General features: G+C 28.9%; 1 protein-coding gene across 3 annotated transcripts in view; it reads left to right on the top strand.

The window, feature by feature from the left end:
- The window catches only part of LOC129959560 (sterol O-acyltransferase 1-like), a 112,336-nt gene that overhangs the window by 74,150 nt on the left and 23,484 nt on the right, over positions 1-14,702 (top strand). For all 3 annotated transcript variants that reach the window (XR_008783456.1, XM_056072470.1, XM_056072471.1), the window contains exons 4-5: positions 10,922-11,052; positions 13,650-13,712. Coding sequence is in view for 2 of the 3 variants with exons in the window: in XM_056072470.1 (XP_055928445.1) it covers positions 10,922-11,052; positions 13,650-13,712 (194 nt within the window). In the remaining variant the exon portion in view is untranslated. The remainder of the gene's footprint in view (positions 1-10,921; positions 11,053-13,649; positions 13,713-14,702) is intronic.

Genomic DNA, 14,702 nt, shown 5'->3' with positions numbered 1-14,702 from the left:
ATCTGACCCACGGATATTGAATTTTGATTCATTACTAAAAAGGACTGATTCCCAAAAATATAGAAGCTTGCTTATATGCTTCTTTGTAAATTCGAGACACTTTTTTCTGTTGCTGAGATTTATAACAGACTTCTTACGGGCCGCACACCCATTATAATCCTTTTTTCAATCACATTTCTCACCATTTGTGCTGCGACTTTAATGTTGTAATCAACAATTAAATCAGTTGCAAGTTGAGGTGCATTAATCGGCGGAATTACATTGCCCCTTGCACATGCTATTTCTTTTATGCAAGCAAATTGACTACACAGGTCTTCTAGATCGATCTCTTGCTTTTAAATATTTACTGCTCACGGTATCTTTTAATAATATACTGCACTGTAGACTTTGGTTTGTTAATGATTTCTCTGATTTTTTTCATAAATAACCTATCTTTTTAACAACCGAATCACTAACTCTCAAATGGATTTCTGAACTTCCATTTTAAGACGATCTTCTACAAATTGTAATTAAACAACTGTTATGTCGTATTCTTCACTCTGACAAGCCATCAAATTTCGAATATTTACTGCTAGTCAGTTATAGAACACGTCAGGAAGAATTTTCATATTGCGTGCGGAAACTTTTTTTTTGCATGTTACTTCATCAGTTATCTTAAAACTTGCAAAAAAAAAACTTGCTGCGTTTTGTAAAAATATAAATTTATTATGAAACTCCCTTTTAAAGACTCATATTAACCATATATAAGTAGTTTACAAAGATAAAAAACAAAGTTTAGAAATTATGCTAATTTATTTTTATTTTTGTCTTCCACACGGGAACTTTTTTTACCTACTGTATATATATTTCAATTTTGATTGTTTGAATATTCAAGAGTAGTAAAATGATGTAGAATTAATTTTTCGAGGATATTCTATTAAAACAATTGTGTTTATTTTTCGCAGAGGTTAACAAATAGATGTATATTTATGCATCAAGTTACTTTTATAAATGCAAATGGTTAATTTGTCAAATTTAATTTAAGAATTATAATAAATTCCTACTTTTATTGTTACAGTGTGGTAAGGAATGCGATGCTATATTAAAGTGTTATTACAGGTCAAATGTTTTCACAATCTTCTTCAGTAAAATTGGATTAAAAGGTGGAACGAACTGGAGAATGCACTTCTTGCATAGGTTTATTACTCTCTGAGCCATGGCTAGTGCTTAAGTATTGTGGCATAAAAATTTAGAAGAAAAGTTTTTATTCTATTGAAGATACACATTTCATATCTATATCATTAATATATATCTATATCTTTAATACTCAATCTAACGTTAAGTAAATTAGAAAATATCACTCATTTTGAAGTCTTTTGCATAAATTTAGTTTGTAAAATGTGTAAGAAAATTTTGAATTCTATTTTAATGGGCAATTTTTTTATCTATAATATCTGAATGTTGGAGATATTTCTTCGAATCTCAATCGCAGTTTAATAAAATAAATGCCGATGAATAAATTCATAAAATCTGCTTAGAAATCTTTTATTTTCTCTCCTTTATAGTTTTTATCTCACAAAAATTGATGGAAATACTATATCAAATTTTAAAAGTAATCAATTTCCCAAGAGTTTTAAAAATAACTTTAAATATATTGTGTTAAAAATTAAGCTGTATATTTTAAAAGATCGCATTGTATTCTCTATAAAAAATACAGTTCATATTTGAAATGAAAGAATATTATTTATTAATTTCTACTTAAAGATTCCTTCTAGTTCGAATAGTAGTAGCTCGATAGTGTTCGAAGTTCAATTCTTCTTTTGTATAAAATTTATAATTTAAAAAAAAAATGTAGCAATCATAATGCACGCGAACAGAAAAGAAATGCATCTTATTTCTACAGTTGAAGAAATAAACATATTTAAATATATATAAAAGTATAATTAAATATGCTAAATGCTTCTTAAATTATTAAAATTGGAGAAAGAATTAAATAAAAATTCTAGCTAATTTTTTTAAAGCCTTGCGCTAAGGTTTTTGTACTATAATTTGCTTCTGTCGTTTTGGGGAAAATCATTTTAACTTCCGTAAATAATTATTTCATTTTTTAAAATTTTAAATATAATTTTTATTGTGTACTTATCACCGAAGAATAATTATGTGCTGTATGTGGTAGCTCGAAATCGAAAGGACTCGGTGATTGTTTCTATTTAAAATAATTTTATTCACTATGAGCAAACAACTTGCCCTGATAGAATTTTCACAAATCTACTTTATTCAATGAACTCGCTAGCTGTCGGTTTACCGTAATAATGCAATTAAAAATTGTGTATCATTGCATTGCTATATGATGGATTATATTTAGGGTTATTAATTTGAAAGCATTTATCGTAGTTGTGAAAGGAATTAAACTGCACAGGAAAATAACTTTCGCATAGGATATCAATTATAAAAAACAGAAGTTGTGTAAGTAATTAACATTGGATTTTTAGGGGAATTCAAACATAAGTACGACTCTTTAAATTTTTGATGTCTGGTTCAAACTGATTATAAACTTTTTCAAAATAGATTGATTTTTATTTAAGAAAATGGTTATGGTATCTTCAAAGATTTAAATCAATTACTTCCCAGTTACTTCCAGAAAAATCATAAATAATGTGTTATTTCCCGTACAAATCGGACAACAATAGTCTCATTGTAACAAATCAAAATATAGCGTGAGTAAAGTCTCCATTTTTAAATAAGTATCAATCGGTGAACACGCTTATTTTCCCACAAAGGCAGATAATTCCGTTGGGCGGTTTCTGTCTCGATATATTAATGATTTGAAAGTTTAGTTTGTTTATGGCTTGTTTCTTGTCGACAGCATCCGCTACTGAAATACCATTGTAGAATTATCGTTCGTGAGACGTATTCCTGTTTTATGAGGTAAATATTTTTAAAGAAAGTAATTAACAAAAATCTAAACCATACTCGCGTAGCATATAGATAGATCGCGAGCTGGTATTTGGCCAACCTTATCGTGTTGAGAAACTTTCACTTCATAAAAACAATTAAAACATTTAAGTTTCAATATCTTGTTAATGATTTCAACGTCTGAAATTAATACTTAACTTTATTTTGACATACGAATAATCTGTGTTAACCAATCTAATGCGGTCTTTTAGTCCATTATTTGTCGTTTTAATATATTTTTGATATCTTTTTATATGCATTGTTATTAATATTTTTCGTCCTTTATCCATACAATTGGAGTTACCATTCAGCGAGAGTGAAGAACATTCAGCTGGGCTGAAGAAACTTTTGCTGGTCATACCGGACAGGAGTGCAGGTCTGAAACTCCTCTCAATGAAGGACCTTTTACAAGTGACTGAATTGATAGTGTATTAATCAAGGACACCTGTTGACATTTGAAAGGACAATCTGCTGAATTTGTTACTGATCCATGAACAATGGACATTTTTTTTTTCTCAGAAGACTTAAACACACTTTCTTCTCCACTTTCTTGGACTTTTTCCTTTGCTTGTTCTTCGGAATGAGACTATGTTGAAATATCTTTTGTGTTGGATTTCTTCATTCTTTAAATCATTAGGACTTATCACAGATATAGACATTGGACTTTCACAATATGCAAGAATATCTTTTTGTAAAAACATGCAAGAGCTTCCACATTATTTTGTAATTTAAATTTAACTATTATCTATTTTTAGTAAGTGACGAAAGAAAAAAAAAAAATATAACTTCATCTTTCTCCTACAAAAGAAAAGGGGATATAGACAGCCGCCAAAAGGCACCCATAAACCCGCATCGCTCGCATCCAGACGCCGTTTTATGAGCTGGCATGCGACTGCTGTGTGGTCAGTAGGTCTGTGTTGTGTTCTTTTATTTGCGCTAAAGCTCCTTCAATTATGGAAATCTGGTATTATTCTAAATTTGTAGTTGTAGTTTCTACTTCCTGTTTCAAGCGAATTATCTTCTTCCCATTTAAAGAAATTAGTTTGTTGACTTTTAAGACAAATTTGCCATCTTATATAGGGAGTATATATACATATGTTTTATCTTAGGTTTAGAAAAATTTAAATAATTATCAAAATCAAGCCTTATATTCTTATTTTAAATTGTCATTTAAATGAGATTGGAGTAGTGGGATTCTATTTAAACATAGTAAATTGAGTTGGTTTAAACTGCATAAATGATAATTATTATCACTATAGTACGATTAATATTTTCACTTCTCTATTTGAGCATTATTGCATTTAATATTTTATACCAGGTACTTCCGAATGGTTTTTTTTAAAATTTTAATTTCACAAAATTCCTAGCTTGAACGAAAATGGTCAACCACACAATGTTTTCATATCATCGATGTCAAAACTCTATTCTAAAAACTATCATCTTTCAAATCACTAAAGTAAAGGTGGCTTAGACAGGAATTTGCGCTGATGATGGAAACTTGAATTTGTTAAATGAAAAAATAGAATAGAAACTATCTCTAAAACACTTTCTCGCAAACTTTTAATAATGGTGCATTTGTTTATATATACGCCTTTTTCCCAAACGCTTGAAATCAAAATTGCAGTTAAAATTAAAACGTACCAAAATTTAATATATTTAAAAGGTTGCATTTTTGAATTGGCTCTTTTACATGCTTCTGAAAGTACAAACCGGTGGACGTTGAACCTCTCTCGTGGAAATTTAAAATTTTATCTGCGTCAAAGCGACTAGAATTATAAATCTGTGGTATTCATGCTGAATTTAGACGTTTAGTTTTAACTAGGACTCTCCTCTTGCAAAGAAATTTCGTGAAATCTCTTTTTCAAAACAAAACATTTTCTTTAAATTTTTTAAATAGAGCTCCCCAAAGTCACAGGGAAGGAGTATAAAAGGCCCAAATGCTTAGTCTTATTAAAATCATTATACAAATAATTTGAGCTCACCGCGACGATAAAAGCGGGCCTTTTTAATTAGTTTAAATGGTTATTTAAAATAGATTTAAGTAGTGGATTTATATTTAAATACCGTAAAATGAGTAATTGTCCGTTATCTCTTTTAAAGCATGTTCTCTGGTGTACGACGAGTTCATTGTTCACATCCCTGTATTTTTTTAAAACATGTAATTGATTGGACTTCATGACAGAAACTTGACGCGTAAGCCCCGGAAGATTGCTCCTTGATCTCGAATAGGATAGTTTTCAGACTTTAATTTTGTTATTTTGCGAAAATTCCTGGTTAAGTTTTAAAAGCAATAATGCACAAAGATCTCTAAATATCGGGCAACGTTACTTTAAATGAAAGTCGAAAAAATGATGTTATAGAACACCATGAATGTTGACCAATTTTCGAATCGTTGTCAACCATAGAGGCTGCTCAGTACGTAGCAGAAAAACCGGAACTGTTTTCTGCAGTCGATTTTTAAATCTTTAGAATAAATGAAACTTGGATAGAAATTCGCGCTAATGTTGAATAAGACGCGTGACAAGCGTAAAACAAGTGCAGAAAAAAAAATGCGAATTTCAACCTTCAATTAATTACTATTGAATTATATAATATCCCGTAAATAATGGTCAGTTTACTGAATACTATCCAATTTCAGTTTCTTGAATTTTTAAATAGTTTGTAAATTTGAAAAAATAATTACGATATCATCGGAAATACTGGTAAAACTGACCGCTTGGCCGATACACTTATAAAATTTAACTGGTTTGATCATGGTCGTAAAAAGGTTAAGTTCATTAATTATAAATGGTTTATTAAAAAGAACGGAAACAATGTAATAAAATGATCTGAAAATAATTGAAATTTCAAATATAATCCATATATCGTAAATGACCAACGGTCTAGTAACGGGATGTGGCCTTTTGTAGTAAAAATCATTAGAAGGAGAATTTTTTTAAAAAAAATTTCGGGTTTGGTAAATTTTAAATCTTCTCATTAGCAAAATAACGGTTATGGGAATAAGAAAACGATTAAAATTTAGATATGAATAAAAAGCCAAGATTGGGTTTCAGTATTCAATTCATTGCATAGTTGCAATTCAAGTAAACACGTTTCGAATGCTCAAAACATAAAATTCAAAACATACCATCTATAAAATCACTTGGCAGTAATCGCAGATCTTTTAGAATAATATGGCAATTGATTGTAAGTAAATTTTTAAAAAAATAACCGCACTACTTGAGCACGAACTTGATTCAAGGATCGTGTGTATATGTGATATAAACATAATTTTTTTTTTTAATTCTGAAATTCCAAACTTCAATTAAAAGCAGGAAGAATAGTCGCATTTGTGATTTCTTACTGCCCTAATGTTGAAAGTTAAATGAAATTATACTTTATTATAAATTCTGTTATACGCGCTCCCGCTGGAATGTTAAGAGTTGGCAGAAATTCGAAATGGTGTGCATTACTTTTCCTTGCCGCGCGAAATTTCCATTAAAGGATAATATACGTTCCAAATAAAATTGCAAGGTGGGAAAAAAAAAGGAATAATTTAGAACTTTAAATTGTAATACTTTTTGGATTTTGTGGAATACTTTTTGGAATACTATGTGGATTTTTCTCGATAAGCTGGTAATTCAATTAATTAAAAACTTGGAGAATTGAACAATTTCTCTTTATGGACAGTTTAAAGGACAATTGAAACTGCATTTCGTTAATAATTTTATTTAAAGTTAGATGTAATAGAGGTTCGAAGTTAATATCCAAAACGAGGTATTAGTCATCCGTTGGGAATCCATGTATTTTCTCTTTTATTACCATCTAAATGCTAGATAACCTGAAGTGATCGAATGGAAAATGTCTTCCATTACTTCCAGCTGAATTCTCCTCGATTATTTAATTATTTATTCGTTAATTGAAGCAGAGTCGATACAGACAGTGGCTAGGTATATATATATGTAAAAAGGCAATTTCTGATGTTGCATTCATTTTTATGTTCTGTCTTGATCGTTGGTGGGGGGGAGGGGTCGATTTAATTTTCAGTACCGTATTCACTTCGAATTTTGAAATATTTATATGTATGTAACTATTTTGAAACTTCAAAAGCTAAAATGTTAAGATAAAATTATCATTTGGTCAGGTTCCTACATATCAATTTACGTTCATTTAATTATAAGAATATATATATTTGAAATTTTAACTTTGATTTATTATACCACGAGAGTCGTATTATGAACATCGAAAATGTGATAGAATTTCGTCTATCTACATCGCGACATAAGAGCAAAATGTTTCTGTTCAATGATTTTACTATGACATTTTGATAGGGATTTTTTGGACACGTGCAGACATGGGAAGGATAATGTTGAAAAGAATATAAAATTTTTTATCCCTTCGTTGTTATGGAATCGGCAGTTTTACTTCGAATGTGTTATAATTCAATAAACAAAGCAAAAAGTAAGAATTAAATCAGGATGCAAGAGAATGTTTCGGAAGAAAAATAATGTGGGCTGAATTAAGATAAAATTAAGAAATCATGTTTTAACTAGATATCATTACATATATATATATATTAGCATAAAAATTTAAGTCTCTTGTAAAGCTTAGAATAGAAATTTACATGGATTAAATTAAAATTATCCGAATGTCCCGAAATCGGTATGAGCGCCATTATTTATAATTTTATGCATTTATGAAAAGAATTTTGTGTTCTTATGAATAAGAATATAATAATATAGTGATTTCTAAATTATTATCCCCAATGTTAAAAGAAATTTTATATATTTATTCCATTTAAAAAGCAAAATTGCATTGCATTACATGGTAAGCTTTATAAGAACACAAATTTTGTGTTTTGCTTTCATAAATTGTAATCAATAATTCATTCTCTTTGTTCTCCATCGTAGAAAAATACTAAAACTTTAGAGGATTTGTTGGTGAGTAGAAAAAACTTCCTCAGTGTAGCTTCATACATTCATAAAAGCAAGCTGGCTTGCAAATGAATAAGTAATCAAAACTTTTTTTTTTTTTTTAAGAAAGAAAGAGATGAAGGTGATGGTATCTTCTTTTAATAACATTATACCGATCGAAAGACTACGAAACGTATTGTTTGATAGATAGCCCCCCCACACACATAGAATCTAATTTTTTTTTAAATCAAAAAACTAAATGGGAACGTTGATTTGCATCTTTAAGTATTGTTCTGTTTCTTCAATCATGTAGTTAAATTTGTATCTCTCTTCCTTGGCGTTGATTTAATTTTAGTTTGTTCAGAAAAGTGTTTGGAAATAACGTCGCATCTTAATTGCCTTCATAAACTTTCAAATTGCCAAAAAGGCATTTATATCCAGATAAGAACAATGTGATTGTTTTGAAATTGCTTATTTAAAGAGGTATTTTAATATTAAAATTTAAAGTTTTGAAAATCTGGGAATGCAGTGATATTTGTAATTGCCGTTATCATCTATTCAAAATCTTTTTTCATTGAATAATAAGTTGCTCAAGTTTCAAAAATATGCCTTATAAATTTTTAATGCAAATAAAATCAAAACACAGGACCTTAGCTTTATTATAATTACTGAAAGGAATAAATGTAAAACTGAACACAGATATTTGCTATTTAAGAGCAGACGATTGTTTCGTCGTGAAAAGGATTTTAACCGGACACGTATTCTGTCTAAAATTGTTTGCTTACTGCCGTCGAGCTCGCACCTGTTGTGCACTTCTTGTATTTGCTTTTATGTTGATCGTTCTGTATGAAATTTATCACATTCAGGGTTGGTGTTCAAGAGTAGAGGGTTGAGGATCATGTCTAGCAGGGTGGAGATCGGAAAGAAGGCTCGAGATATAGAGCCTTGGGAACTAAGGCAAATGCTGCAGGTAAATGAATCAATTAATTACTATACTTTCTGGACTGAGGAATATTTCATGAGTGTTTTCCAATTGATTAAAAATTTTCAAATTTATTCTTTAAAAATATATCTTTTCTGTTTGAGGTGGAATGACTCGAATTAAAAGTTTTATCTGAAAATTTCCGTTTCGGAAATACGGAAACAATCGGTGGAGAGTAATTTTAGGCAACAGACATTTTTCAGATTCTTTACATATCTTGCTAGTAGTTTTGGTGCTTTCAACAAACTGGATGGCATGCAAGTAGCATAAGTTCAGTTTTGTTTACATAATATTCCATTATAATGATCAATAAATATGTAAAATAATATCCTGCAGCATAAATTCCTTTCAAATAGCATTGAATATTTCAACAATGCGCTAGTTTCTCAAGGCCTTTTTATATTGTTAAAAAATTCACTGAATTTTTCATGAAATCTTTCTATGCTGTTTTTATTGTTCGAATCTTTCAATGTACCATAGAGATGTTTCATATTCTTTTGAAAAAACTGGTGTAATTTCGCCAAGCGTCTTATTTGCAGAATATGCATGGATTAGAAATTCTTTTGCAACTTCTTTTTACTTGCATTTGCTGAATGAATGCGAAAGGCATCGAGTCAAACTGGAGAGTATTTTCTTGGTTGGTTTCTCATTGGTATGAAAGAGATAAATCCAGATTTGTGATTTGCGTTTATTTTTTAATCCTCATCGGCTTAATCTCAATAAATGTGTGCCATTACTGTTCGCTGCCACTGTCTCTTCTGTTCCATTATAATGCCTTTAAGGAATGGTGTCTCTTGTAGTTCGGATCTTGGAAATATAGATAGGATAATTCTTTAATTGTCTCATTCACATCTCCTTTTATTTACAAGTAAAAGTTTGTATTTATAAAAAGTGTTGAGGAAATAGAGTTCCTTTAACTCTTTAAATGGCCATTTTTTTAGTCATATTATGTTAAAATATTTTTAGGCTTGAAATTAGAATAAGAAAAGGGATTCATGTAGCTTATTAGATAAATTTAATTTGATTAATTAATTAATTTGGTTATCAATAATTAAGTAACAAATCAAGACGCATCATTTTGTCTGAGATAAAGAACTGAAGTATCTAAGTTTCTGACTTACTAAAAAAATTGTCAGAACTTATGCCAACCTACATAAATTCATACAAAGATTGATAAATTTGGTGAGAAGCATATTTCCCACTGCCCTAGAAAGGGTTAAATTGACAGAAACCAGCATAAACCATCAAGAAAGGCTTTCTTTCTATTTACTTTTATGGATTTAATTTTTATTTATCGTCTTTTAATTCTATCTTAATTGGGAATCTATTTTTTAAAAATTTCAATGTGTTATTCGATACGCCTGAAAAGATTATTTAAATTGAATCTGCCTATTAAAAATTTCTGGCACGAATATTAAAAGAAATGTACATACTTTGAAATAGAATCGGAAAGGAATCGATAATAATATTGGTGGACGCATGCGACTGAAATCAAAGTAAATTTTTAAAAATATCGAAAAAATGTACGCAAGTGAAACTGACATCATTATAAAGGTAATTTTTAAAAAAAATTTAGTAACACACACACACACACACACAAAAAAAAAAAACATGGAATACTTCTAGAAGATATGAGCATCAGTTTTCATAAGCGAGATATAGCAACCATCAATCAAGCGGCGGTTCAGCCTGCTTTCGCACTCAATTCAATTGGTTTATAACGTCTTGACTTCTTTTATATGTTTTTTCCTGGGACTGTACACCGTATATAATGACACAGCAAACCCAAAAATTCTAATACTATTTTGTTTTTCTATTAATTATTTGAACTCCATAAATTGAAAATTGCAGCTCCGTTAAAATGCGAAGTTTTGAATTAAGTGCAGCTGTACAAACGTTCAATAAAGTAGTCTGAAACCTTTGCATGTCGCTTTGTTTACATTAGACTGTTGCCATTCGATGATAAGTAATAAGAGTGATTTCTATGACACGTTAGCGTTATATATATATAGAGAGAGAAAGAGAGAGATTCTGTTAATTTAATTTATTAAATGAAACTTAAAGTGATTTTTTTTTCATTTAAATATCCTTAATATATGCATTGCTTCATTAGGATCCGAGTATTGATATTTTGAATGATGTTGATGCCAAGTTCGAGAAAGACCCTGATAGAATAATCACGGAACTTGAATTAAAACATAAAAAACCTCAAAACGATTTTATGAATAAGCTATCTTTACCCAAGTAAGCATCTTTATTATTTTTAGTTTTTTTTATGGCTCTTAAAACAGAAAATTATTTTTATATTTATGCAAAACAATTTAATCTCAAAGAAAATCAAAACTGTTTCTATACATTTGAATTTTGAAAGATTTTCAGAACACATAAAAGGTGTTATTTCTTAAAAAAGCGGATATTTATTTTAACATGTAATCAGAAAGTGGAGTATTTTTTGCTAAATTATTTTGTTATAATATAATATTATGTATGTTTTAGTGACTTAGAATATCGAAGCAGCGCTTAGATATTTTCTTTAATTTTCTTTTTGATTTAATATATTGAAATATGCCAGATTTTTTTTAGTTCATTAATAGTGAAGAAAAATGCCTCTAAAATGCAAAGAACGAAATAGACAATGTTAATCTAGAAATCTTTTGTATGTATTAGTTTATTATTAGTCTTCCATTAATAAATAAATTTTACATTAATCATATTTTGTTTGCATTTTTATTTCCATTATATCGCTTTTCCTAGTGAATTTTTATGTCCTTCGTGCTTTTCCTCTCAATATCTTTTTAGTATACAAAGTGTCTCAAAAACGTTCTAGTATTATAGTTCCGTGTCTTCAGCGAACTCCACCCTCTCAAGGGTCAGTCGAAAGCAATAACAGTCCTTATCATTGTGACCCAAATTTCTCGCTGTAATTTTCTGACTCGATAGATTTAATGTGGGTATATTTATAATGATGCACCTAAATGATGCAATTTAATGAACTTTAAGGAATATTTACTATTATTTTTAGTTTAAGGATGTAAGAAATGTAGAGATATTTTCTTGTAAAACTGTAAAGAAATTATTGATAATGACAACTAACAACTATGAATATTTATAATTGTATACTATTTCTATCTTGTTATGAAATATTTTATCCCTGATTAATTTCAGCTTAAGGTAAGTGTTTAAAATCTGATCAAACTTAAATTTTAAAACTTTAATAGACATTTAATATATAATTAAATGCCTTGCTGTCAGATTCATAATGTAAATAGTATTAAAAGTCAATTTTTCTTAACATTTTCTGCATTAAATTTTTTAGAAAAACAATACATGATTTCAATTAGTATATTTTTGGCAAAATAAATGAGTTACAGGGTGACAACAAAATTATTTAAAAAATTCAATACATATTAATTCTACAGCATCAAATCTTTCAATCACAGATAAGGTTTTTCCCTATGTCTCAAAACAGTAATTATATCTCTTATTAATATACTGTATGTGAAATACACTATTGTTCTCTTTTGCCTTATTTGACGATGATTATAATACTGTAAAGGGAATCGGTATCATTTCAAAACCAAAAAGTACCTCAAACATTCAAATCCGTCATACAAACAGAATACTGCAATATTTTTAAAGCTGTTGCATGTGTGGTAAAATCCAATTAATATAAGGTAGCTTGATTTTAAAATATGTTCTAATATTTATCACAAGTTTACATTTTCTTTGAGAAACATTTACTATTTGTAACATGCGGTTCAAATCTTCAAATTATGTGGATCTAAAGTATACAAAAAGTAGTTAAAAGAATAAATGTTAGTTGCGTATTACACGAGTGTGACTTAGAAACATAAAAAGTTTGAAAATTCTAACGATAAATGATTCTTTGAGACGCGAAATTGATTAATTAAAAGTAAGAAACCAAACGGTGAACTAGTACCGCTCTGTGAAAGGTCTTAATTAAGAAACCAAACGATAAATTAGTAGCTCTACCTGTCGGAAATGTCTCTTCATAGAAACGACGAGCAAAAAGCATTAAATCGAAAATTTATTCTTCAAGAAATTTCATCTATGAGATAAAAAGCACGATATGGATTCATGAAAGAATCCATATCGTGGATTTAAAACTGGAATGAGTCGTGAACTCTATTCTAAATAGCTAATTTCATAAATTGATTAAATTAGTTTAAAAATCTGATTCTGTTAATGACCTTCCAACAAGTTAAAAGAAGAAGAAGACAGGTTAAAAAAAGTAATATATTTCTGGATCTTGTTTATTATTTTTTAGCGCAATCCTACAAAATAAATTCGTATTGCACCAAAAGAAACATTTCAGGCATCTAGGACTGACACGTTTCAAGGAGACCTGAATTGTATGCCTATACAGAACAAACTTTTCAGACTTTTCAAACATTGTTCCTGAGACAAGAATTTGAAATTGAGATTCCCCGTGGAATAAGTAACGACAATCATCACTTAAATCGGATTTGTTCTTATAAATCATCCTTTCATGGCGTCGGAAGGGGTAAAAATGCAAGTAGTGTCCGAGTCTGAGAATTCGAGAATCCATAGGTAGTTCCATAGATAAAGTATATAGCGCTAAGAAATTTAATGCTTAACGAAAGATATATAGCAGAATTTCACTTTTACACTAGCAATAAAAATTATGTTGCAATTAACTAAGGCAATTTGCCTATAAACTTATACTAATTATTTACAAACAATAGTAGTTTGTTTAAATATAATATTTCTTTGCTTAATGAATTTTCATAACCAGGGAACGACGCCATATTCTGCCTGCAGTTTTCCATCCACATTTATTCATCTAAAATATTTTTCAGAGGTTCTGAAGCTCCGAGGGAATTACGAAGAAAAGAATTTGTTTTAAGAAATTCAACTTTAACGTAAGTCATAAGATTATTACTTTAATTTAAATATATTTCACTCCATTCAGATAACCATGAAAATGATGTTTTATTTTAGATGCCATGCCATTAAATATTTTTGCTAAAGTATCATTAATTCTTATAACTTTTAAGTTTAATAAATACTATTGTTTCAAAATATTTAAAATTACGAGGAAAACCAAAGAATAGTTCCTTGACTACAACCACTTAATATATATATATATATATATATATATATATATATATATATTATTTCAAATGAAAGTTCATTATTCCTAGATTTGTATATAAGTCACCAGCCATCTTGGCTTAGTTGAATATTGAACTCGATGTGATTAACCATGGTTCAAATCTTTTTAATGGTAGCTTGGTTCAATCTTTCATTTTAAATGTTGTTTATTGCTAATTTATGTTTCTAGAGAATAATAGATCTTTTTTTACATTTCTGAATAATTATTCCCGAATATTCTTCGAATACATAGAAGAATTTTGAGATGCCCTACAAGTTGTGGACAGTTTTCCTATTCTCGTATGTTACGATATGCTTCAAAATAATAAATTTTATTTTATCGTTAAATTGTATTCTGATTTCTTTGCAATTTTTTTTTCCATTTTTCACTAAACCTGAGGTCATTTCGAAGTCACTTAACTCGATAATCGAAAATATTTGCAATGTTTTTCATTTAACTTGTATGTCAATAGATATTTCAAAAAAATTTGTGAATATCGCTCAGTTATGCTGACTTCATAATAGAGTATAGAAGACTTGAGTCAGGTTTCAAAACAGGGACTTTTTTCTTTTACGAAATTCCTGCAAAATCATAATTTATATTCTATGGATGCATGCAGTTTCGTTGTGTTTATATTATTTTCTTAATTCTCATTTATAGTACACGATAAAACATATGCTATTTTACAAATAAGAAAATGTCTGCAGAAATAATTTCAAAAACGAATTTTTATTCAATTTAAATTTGATTTATTTCA

Source organism: Argiope bruennichi, chromosome X1, assembly GCF_947563725.1.
Source record: "Argiope bruennichi chromosome X1, qqArgBrue1.1, whole genome shotgun sequence".
NCBI lineage: Eukaryota > Metazoa > Arthropoda > Arachnida > Araneae > Araneidae > Argiope > Argiope bruennichi.
This window is presented reverse-complemented; position numbering and strand designations above follow the sequence as displayed.